The following is a 23,985-nucleotide window of genomic DNA, read 5'->3' on the forward strand; positions in this document are numbered from 1 at the left end:
TTTACGTAAGGTTGCCGGTGTAGGCTGGATGAGGATTGCGGAAAACCGGGATGTCTGGCGGCAACTTGAGAGGCCTACGTCCAGCAGTGGACTGCAATAAGCTGAACTAACTGACTGACAAATAAAAATATATACATATTACAAACATTGTTGCGATTCATGTAATTATGTATATTAGGTACTGTGTAAAAATAACTTTCAAACAACTACTTTCAATAATTCAAACTCTTCGATCGACGATTTTAATGTCTGTGATCTCCGAACATCACTATTAATCACAGACTAATCACTATTTTTGACAGTTCGAAATCATATGAATTTCTTCTTTTTCCTTTGGGATATAAACACGTGTTTATTCATGTGTCCCAAACTGAAGTTATTTGTGCGATAAATGATTACAAAATAGTACAAAATGAGTTTGTACAACTTTAAAAAGATCGCCGTGGTCCCCACGGCTAAGGTAAGTTATTAAATGGTTAATATTTGACGAACAAATTCAATACAACTAAAAATTATAGAAATAACCTAAAATAACAATTTAACTTTTATTTTCAGGACTTCATCGATATTATATTATCTAAAACACAAAGGAAAACACCGACCGTCGTACATAAACATTATAAAATAACAAGAATACGTGCGTTTTATATGAGAAAAGTTAAGTTTACGCAACAGAACTTCCACGACAGATTGTCTAGAATTATACAAGTAAGAGACTTTTACTACTTACTACATTTATCAATTTATTGCCTATTTATTCTATTTTTATAACTTTAGATTTAAGAAATTGCAAGAATTTAAAAAAAGATAAATAAATTGTAAATTTCGTAACATATTTCGTATTTTGGTAATACCATTCTACAATCAAATATAATAATTACAATTGATATTTATTTATCTATTTACTTTTATCAAATATGTATTTACATTGTCACTAATCTGATTAAAATGTTAAGAGTACCTTATGTGGAAAAGTAATCTGTTATATCTGTTATAAAAATATAAAATTTGATGACACTTGTAATTTGCATTGGTGGTCATTCGTAAGAAATTGTGAAATTCCACGTGATATTTTATATGCACTACTTCTTGACTATATATTTTAGACTTTATTTGTATAAATGTAATATACAATATATTATCATACTGAAACAAAGTTTTTGGATTTTATCGTGGTTTATTAGGTTTTTTGTCATGTCTGACGTTTTGGATACTTTATAGCAAGCAACTATGGTCACGAGTCCTCCTCCCTCCCTAATAAACCGTGATAAAATCCAAAAAAGTTCTTCATTATAATGAATGAAATTCGCGTAATATTAATAAACAATATATAATTTCAAAGCGTTAAACTAAATTACATTTTTGTTGTAGGAGTTTCCAAAACTTGATGATGTACATCCATTTTACGCTGACCTTATGAATGTGTTGTACGACAAGGATCACTACAAACTTGGTCTCGGACAGCTTAATACAGCCAGACATCTTATTGACAAGTAAGTATTTTAATGTTATGAGATAATGACGACACAAAAAGAATCCAAATGAAAAGGGGCATGGGGAACTGACGTAGCGCACAGCAGGAGTTTCCTGCTCAAAATAGTAGTACCTCAATCTTACAGAAGACAAAAGCTAAATAATACTGTTTTCAAGCAGTATTGTGTTCCTATTGGTAAGTAAGGTGACCAGAGCTCCTGGGGCTTGAGTCAGCAACGCGCTTGCGATGCTTCTAGTGTTTCAGGTTACCATCTTTTTTCTTCATTAGCAGGCTTACCATCAGGTGAGCCGTACGCTTGTTTGCCGAACTAGTTATAAAAAAAGATGAAGTTACCATGTTCAGATTTAGAAGCAGCTCGACTTGGCAAGTGGCTCATCACTATAGAATCTCACAGACTAATAGCACTGCTCTAAAATAGTATTCCGCCTGTGGAGATAAGATGCACAGTGAAAATTGACAAAAATTTCAGTTTTGATTTCAATACTGTATATTAAGCACTGTGGTCAGTAACTTCAATTACACTGAATAATAAGAAACACCAAGCATAAATTTATTCCAGCGCTCAAAATCTACTTACTAATAATAAATCTATAAGTCTACTTCATTTATAAAATTAATTTTGTAGCGTAGCAAAAGACTATGTTCGGTTGCTCAAGTTTGGAGACTCACTGTACCGATGCAAGCAGTTAAAGCGAGCGGCGCTCGGCCGAATGGCCACCATCATGAAGAGGCAGGCTGCCAATCTCACCTACTTGGAACAGGTAACATCCTGCTAATATTTTAATTGTGGTAAAGTTTGTGAAGATGTCTATGTGTCTATAATCATCACTTCAGTCTATATCAGTCCACTGCTGGACATAGGCCTCCATAAGTTCGCCCCAAAAATGGCATGAACTCAGTTGTTTTGCCCATTGTTACTACGCTGGGCAACACCTTCACGAGCACGCTGGAAGAAGCTGAGACCATTTTGGTGCAAACGCATTTTCCAGGCTGCCGCATTATGCGGTCGGTCGATTGGCTCGAAGAGGATGTGACCCCAACAGAGGAGCAATGGGAGTATGCACTCAAGGTAGTAAGTCCACCAAAAGTTAGATGGGCTATCAACAGCTTTGACTCCTTCAAATCCCCAGGGTTGGACGGGGTCTTCCCAGCACTTCTGCAGTGGGGAGGCAACCAACTGACCCATAGGCTTACCGCTGTCTTGGTAGCGTGCTTAGCTCACAGGTACGTGCCAAAGCAGTGGAGGGAGGTAAAGGTAATCTTCATCCCCAAACCGGGAAAAAGTGACTACTCCGAACCCAAATCCCACAGACCTATCAGCCTAACATCGTTTCTGCTGAAGACCCTCGAAAGGCTGTGTGAACGGGATCTGAGAGAAAACGCCCTGGCTACAGTACGCCTACACTCACACCAACATGCGTACAGCCAAGGTAAATCAACAGAGTCAGCTCTACATGCAGTGGTCAGCAAAATAGAAGAGGCCATTGAAAACAAGGCAATGTGTCTCGGCACCTTCATCGACATAGAAGGTGCGTTTGACATGACCAACTTCACCAGCATCTCGTCGGCCCTGGTTAAGCACGGTGTACACCCGGTAATGGTTGACTGGATAGGTAACATGCTCAGTAAAAGAGTCATCAGACTTACATCATCTGGGACACAACATGCACTGGTGGTTAAAGGATGTCCACAGGGAGGGGTGCTCTCCCCACTACTGTGGAACGTAGTGGTGAATGACCTTATAACCAGACTGAACCAGCACAACTACTTCACGATCGGGTATGCTGACGATATTGCCATTCTAATTAGCGGCAGAGTCAGCAGTACCGTGTGTAATGTTACACAACAGGCGCTACGGATTGTGGAGAGATGGTGCATAGACAACGAACTTACCGTCAATCCCAGAAAGACGGAACAGGTAATGTTCACTAACAAACGACTACTGGGGAACTACAATCCCCCTAGACTGTTCGGAACGGAGCTGCAGTTCAGCTCGGAGGTGAAGTATCTAGGAATCATTCTAGATAGCAAACTGAACTGGAGCAGCCATCTCAACAGCAAGATTGACAAGGCCACAATAGCCTTCTGGCAGTGCCGCAGAATGATAGGTAAAAGATGGGGTTTATCCCCGAAAATCACTCTGTGGCTGTACCAGTCCGTCATCAGGCCAATTATCAGCTACGGCGCAGTGGTTTGGTGGCCGAGAACCAAACTAATCACCGGCGAAGCAAAGCTACAACGACTTCAAAGGCTAGCTTGCATGGCGACTACGGGCTGCATGAGGACCACCCCGACTGCGGCCCTGGAAGCCCTACTGAACTTGCCGCCGCTGCATCTGTTTATCCAACAGGAGGCGGGAGCGGCCGCGGTAAGACTCAGGAAGCTAAACCTATGGAGAAACGTAAAAGTAACACATACAGGTATACTTGGAGTACTGGCGAACAGGGAACCGCTCATCGAAGCGGTCACCGACAGAATACCCAAACAGTACGTATTCGACAAAAAATATAGAATACAATTACATGAAGACCCAGGGGAAGGCATCAACCCCAGGGAGTTGAGAATCTTCACAGACGGGTCGAAAACATCAACAGGTACAGGTTCTGGGGTTTACTCAGAAGACCTGAATATCAACATGTCATCGCCATTGGGAATCCACAACACCGTCTTTCAGGCGGAATGTATGGGAATCATAATGGCTGTAACAGCGATCACGGCTAGAGAGGTACAGGGTTTTCCAATCCGTATTCTTTCCGATAGCAGATCGGTCCTGCAAGCCCTACAGAGCGACACCATGACATCGGGGCTAATATACGAGTGCCATCGAGCTCTGACGAAGGTAAGTGAAACAAACACCATTATCCTCCAATGGATAAAGGGCCACAGTGGATCGCGAGGCAACGACGCGGCTGACCGACTGGCGAGGAATGGATCGGAGATGAGGGTCTACGGACCCGAACCCATTCTACCCCTGCCTTTCGGATGGCTGCGCAGCCAGCTGCGACACAACACCAAGGTAATGCACCAAGAATATTGGACAAACCTAACCACCTGCAGGCAGACCAAGGAAGCTCTTCCGACGATCAACCCAGGATTGTCCCGCAAACTTCGCGGCTTTGGGAGAGCCCAGCTCCGACTACTGGTCGGGGCTGTTACCGGACATGCCTTGCTCAACAAACACTTACACAATTTAGGTGTTACAGACAGCCCCCTATGCAGAGCGTGCATGGAGGCAGAAGAAACGGCCACACACATCCTGCTGGAATGCGGTAGTGTGGCGAACTACAGGGCGACACACCTCGGGACACCGAGGTCGCTCCGGGAAGTCGTCGGCAACGCAAGGGGTCCGCTAGGCTTCCTCAAGGAGCTAGGCTGGCATGAATGAAGCCCCCAGCCTACCACGCAAAATAGGCGCACTAAGTCGTCGAGTTGCGGAGAATAGCCCGTTGAAAATCAAATCAAAATACTACGCTGGGCTGGCAGGTTGGTGACCGCAGGGCTGGCTTTGTCGCACCGAAGACACTGCTGCCCGTTATCAGCCTGTGTATTTTAAAGCAAGCTGTTGGATGGTTATCCCGCCATTGGTCGGATTTATAAGTTCCAAGGTGGTAGTGGAACTGTGTTATCCCTTAGTCGCCTCTTACGACAGCCATGGGAAGAGAGGGAGGGAGGGATATTCTGATCAAAATTATATTAATGTCAAAGATGTGTGGATTTAGTGCTGTTGTATTTCAAACAAGATACGTCTTAAGTTTCTTTGTCTATTAGAAGGGGGCTGAAAAAGGGAATCTTCAAACTGCTTCATCAAATTTTGCCAAACATAGCTAAGAACCTCGCAAGGCTTCTCGTAAAAAATCGATCCGTCCATTCTAGAGCTAGAGTGAAACAGATAGTTACTGACAAAAAGGTGAATAATACAGCGTGGACCGTTATAAATGGCGAAGTTCTAAACTAATCATTCTTTCCAGGTCCGTCAACACTTGGCCCGTCTGCCCTCCATAGATCCGTACACTCGTACTATCATCATCTGCGGATTTCCAAATGTCGGCAAGTCGAGTTTTATCAATAAGGTATGTTTCTATAGTATAATGTATCTTTACCTATACATTTATATTTAAGTCGGAGATAGTTAGAACTTGATTTACTGCCGTAGTCAAATTTTGTAGTCATTTTTTTTGAAGTAAAACTTCTTTACTCTTGCTTGATTTGGGGAGTAAGCTGGTGAATTCGTGACGAGGGCGTTACGAAAAGTGTGATCGGGCGAGGCGAACGGAAGTTGAGAGGGAGATTTAAGTTAGTGAAGATACCTGTGTTTTTGCGTTTGTTTTTTTTTTTGTTTAATTTTGATTGGCTTGTGTCTGGGGCAAAGCTCTGTAAACTTGTATGTATGAAATAAATAAATAAAAAGAATGTTTTACTTTAGTTATGTGGTCTAAAGCACACTCGTTGTTTTTTTATGATGACAATTGTAACTAAGAGCCAGTTTGGATAGCCAGTTTTGGATAACCCTATTTGACGGATGACAGTATCTGACAGTAAAAAGTTTTTGATTCATTTTCTTTGTTACCAACGAATTCTACTATATTTATGAGATATTTCTATTCGCATATATTAATCTTAAAGATAAGTTTATATATTATTGTATTGAGGAGAAACATGTCCTAAGGTCCTTTTTTTAACCGACTTCCAAAAAAGGAGGAGGTTTTCAATTCGACTGTATTTTTTTTTATGTGTGTTAATCAGAACTTTTGACCGTGTGGACCGATTTCGACAATTTTTTTTTTTTAATCGAAAGGTGGTGTGTGCCAATTAGTCCCATTTAAATTTATTTGAGATCTAACAACTTATTTTCGAGTTATATCTAATAATGCGTTTTTACTTGACGCTTTTTTCGTCGACCTACGTTGTATTATACCGCATAACTTCCTACTGGATGTACCGATTTTGATAATTCTGTTTTTGTTGGAAAGGAGATATCCCTAGTTTAGTACCATGATAAGGAAACCAGGATCTGATGACGGGATCCCAAAGAAATCGAGGGGAACTCTTGAAAATCCGCAATAACTTTTTACTGAGTGTACCGTATTTAATAATTTTTAATTTAATCGAAAGCTGATGTTTGTCATGTGGTCACATATAAATTTTATTGAGATCTGATAACTACTTTTTAGTAATCCTTGATAACGCGTAGTTACTTGACTATTTTTTCGTCGATCTACGTTGTATTACTCGTCGATGTAATTGAAGTCGGTTTTTTTTTCGTTTGCGAGCAAACACAATTATTATATATAACTAAGTCGGCAAACAACAGTACAGCTCACCTGATGGTAAGCGATCACCGTAGCCTGTGATCTTGTGTAAGGCTGAGGTATCATTAATCAATTTCCTGCGGGGATTGGGGATAGGGTCGGCAACGCGCTTGCGATGCTTCTGGTGTTGCAGGCGTCTATAAGCTACGGTAATCGCTTACCATCAGGTGAGCCGTACGCTTGTTTGACGACCTAGTGATATAAAAAAAAAGATATTTTGAATTTTTTTTTAAGGACACTAATGGAAACTGAAGCTATAGACTTACATGGACAACAATTTTTTCTCATATAGAGATTGTATATATATTAAAAATAAAAAATAAGTTTTTTATTTACAGATAACAAGAGCAGATGTGGAAGTACAGCCGTACGCGTTCACAACAAAGAGTTTGTATGTCGGACATACAGATTACAAATATTTAAGATGGCAGGTAAGAAACTGCGAAGGTTTAATTATAAATACAAAAGTGTTTGTACGAATGTGTTATAGGTTTCAGTAGAGAGCACATTGATATTGTTAAAAAAAAATGAGAAAACACGAAAAATCTTTCCAATATTGAATACACAGATCATGCTGACAATAATATAAATATAATGAACATACTTTCGCTTAAACCGAAAGTATAAATCATCATATAAAAAATTTCGCTCTAGCGGGTACATCGTTCCATAGCTTAATTGGCTAGAGCGCCGACACGGTCAGTCGGAGACGCGGGTTCGAATCCCGCTGGAGCGGTCAATTTTTGATATGATATTCAAAAATGTTTATGAACATACTTCTTTAGCAGTCATAGTTTATATAAGTTAAAACAAATATGTAAAATTTAGTCGCAAAGCTCAAGAATGGCTTGACCGAATCGAGCTGAAATTTTTTCTAGTTTCTTAATACTTTTCTGAAGATTTTTCGGGAACGTAAAATTTGCTGAATTGTTTAGAAGACTTGAACGTCTGGCTGGTCACCTAGTTAGTAGTTTAATAGTATTATAAATACATTATTTTAATTTCCAAAACTTTCAGTTTACAAGATAATTCAACATCTGTCGGGTAGAATAATAAATAAAAATGTGTTCTTGGTTCAAGGTGATAGACACTCCGGGTATCCTGGATCACCCTCTGGAACAGAGGAATGTGATAGAAATGCAGGCGGTGACTGCCCTGGCCCACCTCCGGGCCGCCGTATTGTTTGTCATGGACCCTTCCGAGCAGTGCGGACATAGCCTCGAGGAACAGGTATGTACCGCCACTATCCACACAATATACCATCACTACCCACACATAACTCACACATTACTCACACATTACTCACACATTACTCACACATTACTCACACACTACCCATATATTACCCACATATTGTCCACACATTACCCACACTACCCACACACTACCCACACACTACCCACACACTACCCACACACTACCCACACACTACCCACACACTACCCACACACTACCCACACACTACCCACACACTACCCACACACTACCCACACACTACCCACACACTACCCACACACTACCCACACACTACCCACACACTACCCACACACTACCCACACACTACCCACACACTACCCACACACTACCCACACACTACCCACACACTACCCACACACTACCCACACACTACCCACACACTACCCACACACTACCCACACACTACCCACACACTAACCACACACTGCACACACACAATTTAATGCCAAATATAAGTCTACTAATATATTATTATTATTGTCTATGAATTATGTCACACATTAGTGTGACTTAATTCATAGACGATCCCATATGATCGTATAATCATATGGGGTCGTCTAGTATAGTAGTCCATGGGGGGGTATAAGTATATACTTAATACTAAATACTCGATATTTCATTTATCTTTCAGATATCCCTCTTCGAGAGCATCAAACCATTGTTCAGTAACAAACCGTTGATCGTAGTCCTGAACAAGATGGACGTCATCAAACCCGAAGACTTGCCGCCCAATAAGAGAGTTCTGATTGAAGAGTTGGAAGCCACCTGCGCTAAAGGGAATCTTGTTAAGTTAGTAGTGTTTTGTATTACTTATATACGTAGGTCACGGTAAATACTCGATCTTTCAATCTGATGATCACACAGACAGTACGAGTTGATCTATTTTTGATTTAAAGTAAGCTGGTGAATGCGTGACGAGAGCGTTACGAAAAGTGTGATCGGGTGAGGCGAAAGGAAGTTGACGGATATATAAGTTAACGAAGATAGAAAGAGAGAGAGAGAATTACGTTTCGTAAGCTTCACTTCAGTCGTCTGGTCTAAAGCGCATTTGCTTTTTTTTTGTATACAAACTAGTTCGGTAAAGGGTTCGGTAAGCTTATAGACGCCTGCAACACCAGAAGCATCGCAAGCGCGTTGCCGACCCAATCCCCAATCCCCCCAGGAGCTCTGGTCAACTTACTCACCAACAGGAACACAATACTGCTTGAAAACAGTATTATTTAGCTATGACCTTCTGTCGAGGTAATTAAATTAAAATTACCTTATTAAGAATTAACTCAAAACCACAAAACCCTAATTTATTGAATATATTTTGCAGTGCCGATAACAATTCAGAGCTCCGGACTGTCCCAGTCATGAGGATGTCTACCATGACCGAGGAGGGTGTCCAAGAGGTCAAGATAGAGGCCTGCGAGAGGTTACTGGGTCACCGGGTCACCGAGAAGATGAGGACTAAGAAGGTCAGTGAATTTATTTAGGGTGCCATTGTCAGTTAATTTCAATTATAATAGAGATTTTCTGATAGCTTGTGCCTTAGTCAGAGTTTGAAATAGAGAGGCCGCTGTATAGACGCTTATTTAAAGGTTAAAAAAAGCCTTCGAATGGGGATGTTTAGCAAGTGTATATCACTACAGCCTATCGCAGTCCACTGCTTGAAGTAGGCCATCTCGAGTTCGCGACAGACATCCCAGTTTTCCTCAATCCTCATCCAGCCTAAAAATGAAAGAATGAAAATTGAAAGTGTGTAATTACTTGTAATTTTGTATACAATTACGCTTCAGCCTGTAATATCCCACTACTGGGCATAGGCCTCTTTCCCCATGTAGGAGAAGGATCAGAGCTTAATCCACCACGCTGCTCCAATGCGGGTTGGCGGATATATTCCCTACTATGAGTAACGATCGCTATCGGGTGTACATGATAACAACCGGGACCGACGGCTCACCGACTACCGACACCGACGACGGCTAACGTGCTCTCCGAGGCACGGTGGGGAGACCCACGAAGACTGCACAAACACCCAGACCACGGCAAACACCTGTATGGCCAATACAAATGTTTTGTCATGTGTGGGGATCGAACCCGCAACCGCCAGCGCAACGAGTACAATCCATGGCTGTGACAGTTGCGTCAACGCGGCGTCATATTATAGACATATAAATGTTGTATTTTTTTTAGATAGACATAGAAACCACAGTAATTCGCCATAGCGGATTTAGGTATATCGTTTAAATGACTCTCCCCTGCTTACTTGGTCCCTTCCTCCTCACTCCATTCTCCCTACCTCTCCCTCTTCCCTAGTTTACTCATGACAAATGTCATACAGTTTTGTGGTCTGTTTGCATTCTCACTTATCTCTACTAATATTATAAAGAGGTAAAGTTTATAACTTTGTTTGTATGTAGGGGGTAATCTTCGCTAGTACTGATCCGATCATGAAAATTCTTTCACTACCAGAAAGCTACACTATTCAGGAGTGACATAGGCTAAATTTTATCCTGAATGAACAAAATGTTCAGTGAAAAATCTTATATATAAAATTCTTGTGTCACAATGTTACTTACAATACTCCTCCGAACTTGGGTAGGTCTGAAAATCAGCCAACATCTATATTTCATACAGCTAAGTTAGAAGAGGGGGAGAGGAGAAATAAGGGGGGTTTTTAACATATATAGCAAAACAACGTTTGCAGGGTCAGCTAGTTTATTTATACATTATTATTATTATTTATTTTTTAAATAAAGTTATGTCCACAGGCTTAAAGTGCCCGTGCTTTTGTTATTCCGATTTTTAGTTTTATTACTGATCGTTTACTTGTTACACTACTGCAGCTTACATCAAGAGACCTAATTATTCTATCTTAGTATCCCTAATGCAGACGTGAGTCCACCGACCAAAATTATGCTAAACTTAATTGATTATATATATTATACATTATTAAACAATATATCAATATTATTTACTATAAACCTCTAAAAAACGTAACACACGACAAAAGATGGCATCTTATTAGATATTAAGGAGTGTAAAAATTGATATTTTCGGACAAGCATCATAATGTAGCTTAAATATTTAGACCATCTTTTATACCAGGCATATTATCCAATTTGCAAAAAAAATATAACCACTGCGGACCCAGCAAACGGTGCTCATGAATGTGGATTCGGACATCATCATCACCTAGGGGTATTAAATATACCCGACGACCTATTCGTCGTATACTCAGACCTACCAAATATAAAAATCAGTCATATCATTTTGCAGGAGATTTAAATTAAGTACTTGTTTTTTTTTTTTTTTGGTAGATTAATCAATATTTATTATATATTTTTTAGATTTGAATTTGCCAAAAACTATACAATCATAAATTTATTATATAATCCTGTTCACCAGGTGGACGGAATCCTGAACCGTCTCCACGTAGCCATCCCCTCACCCCGGGATAAGAAGGAGAGACCCCCAGTTTTGCCCCCCAAGGTTTTGGAGAGGATGCAGAAGGCCCAGAAGGCTCAGAAGGCGGCAGAAGTAGAGCCAGAAGTAAGGGAGACCAGGAAGAGAAAGTTAGAGAGAGAGATTGAGTTAGAGCAAGGAGATGATTATGTTCTCGGTGAGTGGGATTTTATATATTTATTATTTTTGAGGGGTGTCATATATGATAAGGACGAAGAACGATTCCAAAAAATCGTGAAATTCGTTTTTTTTATTGATAGCCCATAAGCAGTCAATCCATTCAAGGATGTAATGCACCAGTTAAGTTTATAATTTCTACAAAATCATTGCAGACTTGAAGAAGAACTATGCCGATATTGATGAAAATGAACGCTACGACCCGATACCAGAGTTCTGGGAGGGACACAACATCGCTGACTACATCGACCCTGAGATATTTGATGTGAGTTTTATTATAGATTACATTTAACTGAGGTAGGCCACGGCAGGACATATCCTGCACAAATCTGGAGCTGAACGGCTTGGGAAGCAGAAGCCTTACAGAAGATCACAGCTAAATAATATTGTTTTCAAGCAGCGTTGTGGACCTGTGGTTAGTAAGATTAGTAGGATAGCTGGAGGGTCGGGGGTTATTGTATATTTATTTAGTAGTACTTACTTTCTCGTTCGTTCTTCTCATGTGATGTATTATAGCCTATTATATAGAGTTCTTCAATAAATAGAATTTATGATAAGTAAAGACTTGTTGTTGGTTTCTAAATGCACAAGTTATTGTATTACAAAAAATTACTCGTAACATTACTATAGAAGAATTGATCGATGTGAGTTATTCGCGCCAGAAGTGTAACTTCTGAAAAGTAGCCTATGAGAGATTTTTTTTTTCAACGAGAGTATAAAATACTGTGTATTGTTTCTTTATCGTGAATCATTTTCGTTTCACCGGGTTTCAAATCGCAACGGTTCTAAAGAAGTTTCACTTCGATAAGAGAAGTGGCCCGATCGAAGCTGACTGAAGTCACAATACTTTACGTCAGTCAAAACGAGGCCGACATCGATGTTTTGACAAAAGGTCGCGTTCTGTTCTCATTGTTCATAGCGCATCACCCATGTCAAATACATTTTAGTTGAATAGTAGTGCACATATTTCCTTTCTCTCGTTCTCTCATGGCCAGTTACGTTTCTTATGTCGGACACAGTGCAGGCCTATTGTGCAGAAGTTTTACTTCAGTCGTGTGGTCTAAAGCACACTTGATTTTTATTTTTAATGAGTAACTGTGGAGTTTCTTGCTAATTTTTCTCTAAAGAATTTACTTTTCGAAACAAATAAAACAAATCAAATTCCGATTCAAAGAAATAAATAAAGAAGAAAGAGTAGAAGAAAAGAAAGACAGAATTATAATTTGTAAAATGAGAATTTAAGTGTTTTTACTTGAATAAAATATATATATATAATTATATAATTAACTCTTTTCTTTTTTTCTTTAATTATATATACATACATATATATATATATATATGTATTTAAATTATGGATCCAAATAATTAATTGCCAATATTAATATATTGAAACTGTAGAAGTAATCTCATATGTTTTACATCCGTTATACAAATAAAATAAAACAATCGTATAGGAATTTGCGAGTCACTAATACAATGTTAACTCTGATTACAGAAACTGGCGGAACTAGAGAAGGAAGAGGAGTTGAGGATAGAGGGAGGACTGTACGCTGTGCCTAAGATCGAGCTGGACGAAACTATGAAGGAGATAAGGGACCTGGCGCGGCAAATACGGTAAGACGCTTTGTACACTAAATAATAATACGTAAAGCGAAAACTTTGTACCCCTTTCTACGAAAATTGCGCGGACAGAGCAGCTAACATTTTTTTTTTAAATTATCCATAAAAAAAGACATTAAATCAATGAAAAAAAAACCCCATTACACACACTACCATGTATTTGACACACACACGTATATATGCTCTTTTGTTTATTATTAAAAAAGTATAGTCTTTGACAACAGAACCTTAATAACGTTCAAACTTGTAATATAAATTAATTATGGTCGAATTTGGACCAGTAGTCCATTATTATTTTATTTTTATGTCACTAGGTCGGCAAACAAGCGTACGGCTCACCTGATGGTAAGCGATTACCGTAGCTTATAGACGTCTGCAATACTAGAAGTATCGCAAGCGCGTTACCGACCCAATCCCCAATCCCCCCAGGAGCTCTGGTCACCTTACTCACCAACAGGAACACAATACTGCTTGAAAACAGTATTATTTAGCTGTGGTAAGGTCGAGGTACTACCCCAGTCGGGCTGCTCCATATTTTGAGCAGGAAATTCCATAGTCCATAGTCTATATAAATGACCCGTGTGTCACTTCTGACACGTGACTGAAAACGATTTTCTCGTAATTGTGTTTCAATAACATTGACAAGTCATACAACGTGGGTAGACGAAAAAATAGTCAAGTAAATACGCTTTGGAGGAACGGTCACAGCACTGACGCACTGCATCTCTCTGATTTCAGTATTTCCTTGATACAATTGGAATTTCGCTTTGTTTTTCATAACTTTTAATTACCTCAGCCTAAAAGATATATTTTAAGCATATTAATATGGATTTCATGTTAATTTCCAGTAACAAGAAGGCGATCCTCAAGGATGAATCTAGATTGGTGAAACAGTCCACCAAACCGATCATGCCGAGGACGAGTAGGGCGAGAGAAAAGGGCAGGTCCACGAGCAAACTTCGGGACGAGATGGAGAAGTTGGGTATGTTCCTGTTCTATCACATGCTGGACTGCTTGTGATGTTTTATAGCCTAACGTGTCTGTCATGAGAATAAAAATATAATTTATACTTGTGTTCGTATGTGTGCTTGTCAATGTGTCTTGTGTATTTTTATTCACTATATTATTAATTCTACTGTGTGGCTACGGTACTAAAGAATATAGCCACCCCCTGGGATAACACAATTCTGCTAGTACCTTGGAACTTAAAAAGCCGACCGGTGGCGGGATAACCATCCAGCTGCTGGCTTTGAAATACACAGGCCGAAGACTGGCAGCAGCGTCTTCGGTGCGACGAAGCCAGTCCTGTGGTCACCAACCCGCCTGCCCAGCGTGGTGACTATGGGCAAAACACATGAGTTCATGACATTTTTGGCGTGAACTTATGGAGGCCTCTGTCCAGCAGTGGACTGTATAGGCTGTAATGATGTAATGATGATAAATTAACCAAACTATCTCCTGTTTCCAGGTGTGGACATGTCGGACACCAAGAAAGCACACTTCACCCGATCCCGGTCACGGTCTAGATCTCAATCAGCGCCGGCCGCTAAGAGGGCTCGTACTGAAACCACACTTGCTGTCAAGGGCAGGGACACGCTGGGCGTGAAGGACCTCGCGGTGAGTCATAGCGGGATGTTTTATGGCCTACTTATTGTTAAAGTCCACGTAGTGCTGCATATAAGGGAAGTCCAGTAGATAATATTGTATTTAATAATAATAAATATCTACAACATACATACACGGTCATCTTTTCCTAAAGTAAGAAACTTAATTTTATATTAAATTAAAAACGTAAGGTTGTGTTTTAGATAACAGCTGACTGGTATAGCTACATTTTTTTTTTCGAAAAACATGAATAATACATGTATATAAAACATAATTATATATTACACCCAGACTCGGGGTGGTAATCGAACCCACAACGACCCGGAGCAGAAAGGAGGCTATATGGGCGGGGGTACAAACTGCGCCAACGCGCTAGTTAAAAGTTATTTGAGTTACAGATTAGCTAAACATTGTACAGTTGAGTTTAATGGCACAGGTCACATCTTGTGTTTAATTTTCGGAAGAAGTTTGACCTGAATTGAAATGGACGGATTGAAACTTTGACTAAAATTAACCTTTTCAAAAAGGAAAATAAATTCGTCCTAAAGATATTATATTACTTTTTGACATTTTATTGTATTCAAAGATTTAAGATTTAATCTTTTAAATATCCAATATTTTCAGATGAAAAAGAAGGCAAAGGACATGGCTCACATGGCTATTGCCAAAAAGACAAAGAAGATGGGTCTCAAGGGAGAAGCAGATCGGTTCATCGGAACCAAGAAACCCAAACATTTGTTCGCTGGCAAGCGTGGAGTTGGCAAAACAGACAGACGATAGGCTTTCTGATAGCGGTCGTCCATCAAAGACGAGGGTTGACGTGATACTACCTTTATTTAATAAACATCTTATACTATCACACCTTCGCAGAAATAAAAATTTTAATTTGTGTAAGAAATGTAGTTTTTTTTTTCCCTAAAACACCAATTACTCCACACATGTAACATTAAAAATTGGTGACAACGCAATCACATACTGTAGAAACAAATTATACAAGTTCTGACGAATTTGCTGTTAATACTTTCAGTTACATACAAAGTTACAATCGAATGTTAGACATTATTTTTTATTACATCTCTGAGAGTATGAGATCTCATAACTCGGTATGAGAATTGGTCTGCATTTGTCCATGTTATATTAGATTTTTTCCATAGGGACGTTCGTATACGTTTGTTGTTGTAAGTTTATCACCTTTTAAGTAAAATACATTGGGAAGTTTAGCTATAATTTTGACCAATGATGAGCATTCTTCTTCATTTAAATGTTTAGTATTAAATAAATCTAATACTTTTTGTATCCTTTTTGAGTCCTTAAGATTTCCACAAGGTTCAAAATTAAAATGTGATCATTTGACACTTTAGTTACGTAAATTCCTCCCTGTCTCCTTCTGCGAAGAGGTAATGACGCAGAAGGAGGCCGCGGAGCGGTCCAGGGAGGTCGACGTCTGCGCTGACCCACTCCGGCGAAGACGTACGGGGCAAGGAGGAAACGGTTTGCCCATCTCCTCCCCCCCTCGTAATAGTGGGGTCGCTGGCCGACAGTCGGGGGACTTCGGCCAGCCGGACGACACGACCCCACGCGTCTGAGGGGTGGCCTTTCTGTGAGCGAGGCCACCCCACTGGGCCTGGAGGTTTCATCCGGCCCTACCGCCGGGGTGAGGTGGCGAATGCTAGCGCGACCCCATCTCGCTTCGACCCAGGCGGACGACTGCTCACACGTGTTTTTTTTTTATATGACCAGGTCGGCAAACAAGCGCACGGCTCTCCTGATGTTAAGGAACTCTGGTCACCTTACTCACCAACAGGAACACAATACTGCTTGAAAACAGTATTATTTAGCTGTGGTCTTCTGTAAGGTCGAGGTACTACCCCAGTCGGGCTGCTCCATATTTTGAGCGGGAAATTCCTGCTGTGCCCTATACCTTAGTTAAAAGTGGTGGTTTTTTGGTCAGTAAAAGTCTGACAATAACCTCCGTACCCTGGAGGGGTATCCATGAGGATTTTCCTCACGTAAAAAAACGTATAAAATTATTCAGTCATATCTTGCCTATTAATAATCTCACCGGTATTTTATTACACTGTATTCTAACCAAAGCATTCGCGATAAATACACCTTGAATTTCTGCTGATTGTATCAACAACTGAGTAGCGGGACGCTGGCCATATGCATTTGCTACGTTAACAAAATAAGTACCTTCTGTTCTTGCTTTGACAACCAGAGTATTTGTACTATGTGTACTGCTTTGCTTAATAGTTAAATCCACAATACAACGTGTGCCTTTGTTTTGTATGAAATTTAAGACATATTATTAGAAATAGTAGTAAGAAAGTCCATTCCAAGAATACCTTGACACCTGATGGGTAGGTGCTTCACTACGTGCCGGGGCGAGGTGGCGAATGCTAGCGCGACCCCATCTCGCCCCACCTAGGCGGACGACACACGGGGTGGTTTTTTAACCGACTTCCAAAAAAGGAGGAGGTTCTCAATTCGACTGTATCTTTTTTTAATGTATGTTCCTTCAGAACGTTTGACTGGATGGACCGGTTTCGAAAAAAAATGTTTTAATCGAAAGGTGGTGTGTGTCATTTAGTCCCATTTAAATTTGTTTGAGATCTAACAACTACTTTGCGAGCTATATCTAATAATGCGTTTTTACTTGACGCTTTTTCGTCGACCTGCGTTGTATTATACCGCATAACTTTTTACTGGATATACCAATTTTGATAATTCTTTTTTTGTTGGAAAGGAGATATCCCTAGTTTGGTAAGGAAACTAGGATCTGATGATGGGGTCCCAGAGAAATCGAGGGGACACTCGAAAATCCGCATAACTGGGTGTACCGAATTTGATAATTTTTAATTTAATTAATAAATTAAATAAAATAATAATTAAAGCTAATGTTTATCATGTGGTCACATTTAAATTTTATCGAGATCTGATAACTACTTTTTGAAAAATCTTTGATAACGCGTAGTTGTTTGACTATTTTTTCGTCGATCTACGTTGTATTACTTGTAGATGTAATTGAAGTCGGTTTTTTTTCGTCTGCGATCAAATACAATTATTAGTCAGTAGAAGTCTGACTTAACCCTCTGGCGCATCCGCGACGGAGGGTATCCATGATGGATTTTCCCCACGTAAAAAAAGGTGCTTCACTACGTGGAACTTATTTTTTACTATAAACAAGTTTTGCAACTCGGCAAAAGATTCTTATGTTAATTGAACTGTATCTAATGTATTACTCCGCCTACACCTGAAATTGATCTAAATTCTTGGTACACAGGAAAAATAACGTAAATTTTTGTCATACTGTATAACACTCAATGAAGCTCTTGTATCTAAAAGAAACGTGTATTTGAAGTTATTGGGTTAATACATGGTTATGAGAGTCTATAAGATCTGATAGATTCGTATAACTCGGTATGAGAATTTGGTCTGCTATTGTCCATGTTTTATGAGATTTTTTTCCATAGGGATATCTAAATAGTATCCTGAATCCTACATTCTGGTTTCTTTTGTTCCTCCATTGCCTACATTGTACGCCTCCGAAAATTACTGAACATGGGCCTGCGAAATTGATCTACACCTCGCGAAATATTCACGTTTTGAAGTTATTGTTCGATTTGTTGATCGGTACCTTTTATTATTAGCGAGTCTCCACGTGTGTGCTGTTGTACCGGATCTATTGAGATAATTTCTATTACCAAAGTTGTATTTATTATAAGACTTACCGCAGGCCGGTCGTTGGGTGTACTGGTAGTGAGATGCCTTTGTGGGTGGTCCGTGCCCTCATATTAATGACGTCATCTGACGCCCTGTAGGATAAGCTATCTGCTCCTTAACATTCATCCTTAAGATATTTTTAGTTCCTAGCAGAAATAATTGTGCCAATTCGGCGATAACGTAAACCGTCAGAAAGTATTTTAAAAGCTAGTTTTTCATTGATAGTCTGAAGAATATTAAAAGCCTCCGAATTACCGTCGGCTTGGGCAATGGTGAGGTCGGAGAGTAAATTTTCTAATCGTGAGCCGTATTCGCTTATGCTAAAATCTATTTGTTGTATACACAACAAAGAGTAGGGTGTAACGTTTGTTTTTTATTTGTTGTTGTAAGTTTATATAACAAGTGTAAGATAACACAAGAAAAATATTGAAAGAATAAACCATCGTAGTCATTTATTGCATTAAAACCAATAAAAGCAAGTCACTGTGTGGTACTCGATAACGACTCTCGGCAACACTATTTTCTTCGTAGGTATTTTTGTTTACTTTATTATGCCTTGGCGTACAGGGCACGGGAATGGATTTGAGGCGTGGCGCTCAAAGAGTTAAAAGGAAAGGATACCGGCTCTATCTCCATACAAACGTAGTCAACTATTTCCTCCCTGGATAATGACGCTAGATCAAATATTTTTTAACATAAAACCTTTAATTGCCAAAACTATGCAACTATGTCTTGATTTTTTTCATATTCTTATTTTTCATAGGGAGTAAGAGTCATCAAAAACTAGAAATATTGCTTAATTTTTATACATTTTTAACGGACTTCCAAAAAGGAAGAGGTTCTCAATTCGACTGTATTTTTTTTTAATGTATGTTCCTTCAGAACTCTTGCCTGGATGGACCGATTTCGAAAAAAAAATTTTAATCGAAAGGTGGTGTGTGTCATTTAGTCCCATTTAAATTTATTTGAGATCTAACAAGTACTTTGCGAGTTATATCTAATAATGTGTTTTTACTTGACGCTTTTTTCGTCGACCTGCGTTGTATTATACCGCATAACTTTTTACTGGATATACCAATTTTGATAATTCTTTTTTTGTTGGAAAGGAGATATCCCTAGTTTGGTAAGGAAACCAGGAGCTAATGATGGGGTCCCAGAGAAATCGAGGGGACACTCGAAAATCCGCATAACTTTTTACTGGGTGTACCGAATTCGATAATTTTTAATTTAATTAATAAATTAAATAAAATAATAAAGCTAATGTTTATCATGTGGTCATATTTAAATTTCATCGAGATCTAATAACTACTTTTTGAGTAATCTTTGATAACGCGTAGTTGCTTGACTATTTTTTCGTCGATCTACGTTGTATTACTTGTCGATGTAATTGAAGTCGGTTTTTTTCGTTTGCAATCAAATACAATTATTAGTCAGTAGAAATCTGACTTAACCCTCTGGCGCCCCCGCGCTGGAGGGTATCCATGATGAATTTTCCACACGTAAAAAAGGTGCTTCACTACGTGGAACTTATTTTTTACTATAAACAAGTTTTGCAACTCGGCAAAAGATTCTTATGTTAATTGAACTGTATCTAATGTATTACTCCGCCTACACCTGAAATTGATCTAAATTCTTGGTACACAGGAAAAATAACGTAAATTTTTGTCATACTGTATAACACTCAATGAAGCTCTTGTATCTAAAAGAAACGTGTATTTGAAGTTATTGGGTTAATACATGGTTATGAGAGTCTATGAGATCTGATAGATTCGTATAACTCGGTATGAGAATTTGGTCTGCTATTGTCCATGTTTTATGAGATTTTTTTCCATAGGGATATCTAAATAGTATCCTGAATCCTACATTCTGGTTTCTTTTGTTCCTCCATTGCCTACATTGTACGCCTCCGAAAATTACTGAACATGGGCCTGCGAAATTGATCTACACCTCGCGAAATATTCACGTTTTGAGGTTATTGTTTGATTTGTTGATCGGTACCTTTTATTATTAGCGAGTCTCCACGTGTGTGCTGTTGTACCGGATCTATTGAGATAATTTCTATTACCAAAGTTGTAATTATTATTATAAGACTTACCGCAGGCCGGTCGTTGGGTGTGCTGGTAGTGATGCCTTTGTGGGTGGTCAATGCCCTCACATTCAGGACGTCACCTGACGCCCTGTAGGATAAGCTATCTGCTCCTTAACATTCATCCTTAAGATATTTTTAGTTCCTAGCAGAAATAATTGGGTCAATTCGGCGATTACGTAAACCGTCAGAAAATCTTTTTAAAGTTAGTTTTTCATTGATAGTCTGAAGAATATTATAAGCCTCCGAATTACCGTCTGCTTGGGCAATGGTGAGGTCGGAGAATAAATTTTCTAATCGTGAGCCGTATTCGCTTATTCTAAAATCTATTTGTTGTATACACAATAAAGAGTAGGGTGTAACGTTTGTTTTTTATTTGTTATTGTATATAACGAGTGTAAGATAACACAAGAAAAATATTGAAAGAATAAACCATCGTAGTCATTTATTGCATTCATCATTACAGCCTATACAGTCCACTGCTGGACATAGGCCTCCACAAGTTTACGCCAAAAATAACGTGAACTCATGTGTTTTGCCCATAGTCACCACGCTGGGCAGGCGGGTTGGTGACCAGAGGTATAGTTCGCGTCATGTAAAAAGAACGCTGAAAGAAACTGGAGGGGGTGCGTTTGCGCATGGGTATACTCGCGCACAAAAGTACTACTGTTTTATTTTTTAATTAGGCTTTCACTCGCTGCTTCGTATAATAGTTATTGGTAGGTACATTAAAAAATACTAGAAATGCCAGTGTGAATAATTCGGACTAAATAAGTATAATAATTATCACTTTACAAAATTACAATTTTTTTTCAAACAAAAGCAATAACAAATTTTTTAGTTATTGAAATGTCGTATTCAAAAATATTAATTATCTGAACTCTCGATATTAGTATCTTAATAGTTTTTATGTGTTTAAAATGATAAATTGATATTTGCTTTTTAGTGAAATAAATAGTAAATGGAGTTTTACAAGTGTCCGTATGCTAATGTGTTGTGAAAGTGAGTGATAAATGCGGAAAAAACGTGAATTACGGTTGACAGTGGTTTGTTTACCAAATAAGACTGTTCCAAAAAATGGACAGTACGAAAAAGTTTTTTCAAGACCACGCTGGGCAGGCGGGTTGGTGACCGCAGTACTGGCTTTGTCGCACCGAAGACGCTGCTGCCCATCTTCGGCCTGTGTGTTTCAAAGCCAGCAGTTGGATGGTTATCCCGCCATCGGTCGGCTTTTTAAGCTCCAAGGTAGTAGTGGAACTGTGTTATCCCTTAGTCGCCTCTTACGACACCCACGGGAAGAGAGGGGGTGGCTTAATTCTTTAGTGCCGTAGCCACACAGCATTTATTGCATTAAAACCAATAAAAGCAAGTCACTGTGTGGTACTCGATAACGACTCTCGGCAACACTATTTTCTTCGTAGGTATTTTTGTTTACTTTATTATGCCTTGGCGTACAGGGCACGGGAATGGATTTGAGGCGTGGCGCTCAAAGAATTAAGAGGAAAGGATACCGGCTCTATCTCCATACAAACGTAGTCAACTGTTTTCTCCCTGGATAATGATACTAGATCAAATATTTTTGTAACATAAAACATTTAATTGCCATGACCGTGCACCTATGTCTTGGTTTTTTTTTTTTCATATTCTTATTATCATAGGGAGTAGGAGTCTTCAAAAACTAGAAATATTGCTTAATTTTTATACATTTTCAGACACTCATTAAAGAAAATTTATGCATATTTACAAAAAAAAAGAGAACAAAGGGCCATAGCTGAAGGTTTTGTTTTTAATTACATAAAAAAAATGCCATGTTTTGTGGAGAATTTTCGAGAGAGATGTCGACTACGAAATGCTGTTTTGGTCAATAATTATCTACCTAAAACGGTCTGAGCTGCAGTTGTCCCTTTCTTGTCTCGGGGCGCGGCGGCGGCATACAGCGAGACGAACATTTTATTCAAAAATCTATTTTTCAAGTCTCTCAGCCTTTCCTCTTAAATGATTGATCCCGCTGTTTGTTCCGTAGTTCGTCTACGGAATGAAAGCCTTTCTCTAATTCTTTGTAATAAAGCTGTGTTGATTTTTTATAACATTATTTCAATTGTTGTCCAATAAAATAAACTCATTATAAAAATAAGAATGCCCATCGTGTTACAAAACGGCAAAAACCCTTCACAGCAAAAAAGGCCTTTGTAGGCCAATTGGTAGATTTTTCGCTTCACACTTACCAGGATTTACAGGATGTTAAACCTGTATCACACAAGCACAAACACTTGACCAGACGTTTGTCTCCATTTATTTGGCCGACGCAAACATTTACTATGTCCGGAAATCGAACTCGCGACCGTGCATCAGTCAGTTGTGACAACTGCATTAATGCGTTGTCAAACAATCGTTACTACGTAAAGGGTAACATACATACAATCACGCCTCTAGTAGGCAGAGACCACTTCTTTCCACTTGCTACGATCCTTACATATTTCGCTTCGTCCACTTTTATTCCCTTCATACATGCTCTGATCTTTCTCCTACATGGGGAAAAAGGCCTATGCCCAGTAGTGGGATATTACAGGCTGAAGCGTACATGCTCTTCGGTTTAGGGTACTCTTGATCTGGCCTTTTTTCAAGACCTCCCTTATTTGGTCTCGGAACGTCCACCTAGGTCTACCCCTTCCAACCCTTCCATCCACACTCGCATTATACACTTTTTTCGTCAATCGTTCTCACTCATTCCCTCGACATGGCCAAAACATGAGGGTAAAGGGTAATACTTAATCAAAATAAAATAAAACACAGTAGATAGCAAAATGAATGGCACATTTATATTTAATTAACATTATTCATTTTTATAATAAGAGCTTTTTTGTAATCATATTTTTAATCTATGCATTTGAACAGAATTATACGCATTATGTTACAGTGTGACACATCGAAGGACAAAATACAAAGCCTCATATCCGTCAGAACGGAACAAAATATCTCGAGTGCCTTAACAGAGATAATAAATTACTGATGGTACGAAAAAAAAACAAAATCGACACAACTTTACAATCGGACCCCAGTCGTGACGAAACGACCCGATCTGGGGTCGATACGACCCCGAGTATTATATACATAATTTTTGCTATAGATTCATTAATACATTCATAATCACATATAATTTATAATTTCAAATAATTGTCATTTTATTTATATTGTCATGTAGATCGGACATTTCGTGACAGCTGCGGTCCGATAGGGGAAAACATAATTGAACTTACAACATA

General features: G+C 39.1%; 1 protein-coding gene and 1 non-coding gene across 2 annotated transcripts; both read left to right on the forward strand.

Moving 5' to 3' along the window:
• The first annotated feature begins 306 nt into the window (after positions 1-306).
• On the forward strand, positions 307-15,779 carry LOC123667963 (nucleolar GTP-binding protein 1). The gene is made up of 15 exons (XM_045601791.1): positions 307-460; positions 556-708; positions 1,372-1,493; positions 2,121-2,256; positions 5,464-5,565; positions 7,143-7,235; positions 7,885-8,034; positions 8,693-8,850; positions 9,380-9,521; positions 11,455-11,668; positions 11,844-11,953; positions 13,184-13,302; positions 14,157-14,290; positions 14,777-14,925; positions 15,538-15,779. Exons 1-15 carry the CDS (start codon positions 413-415, stop codon positions 15,691-15,693), a joined length of 1,986 nt encoding a protein of 661 aa, XP_045457747.1. The 5' UTR covers positions 307-412; the 3' UTR covers positions 15,694-15,779.
• Positions 12,500-12,632, forward strand: LOC123668020. Its single transcript, XR_006745512.1, has one exon. It is a non-coding gene; the product is annotated as a small nucleolar RNA SNORA16B/SNORA16A family (small nucleolar RNA).
• Positions 15,780-23,985: the final 8,206 nt, after the last annotated feature.

The sequence above is a fragment of the Melitaea cinxia genome, chromosome 29 (assembly GCF_905220565.1).
Source record: "Melitaea cinxia chromosome 29, ilMelCinx1.1, whole genome shotgun sequence".
NCBI classification, from domain to species: domain Eukaryota; kingdom Metazoa; phylum Arthropoda; class Insecta; order Lepidoptera; family Nymphalidae; genus Melitaea; species Melitaea cinxia.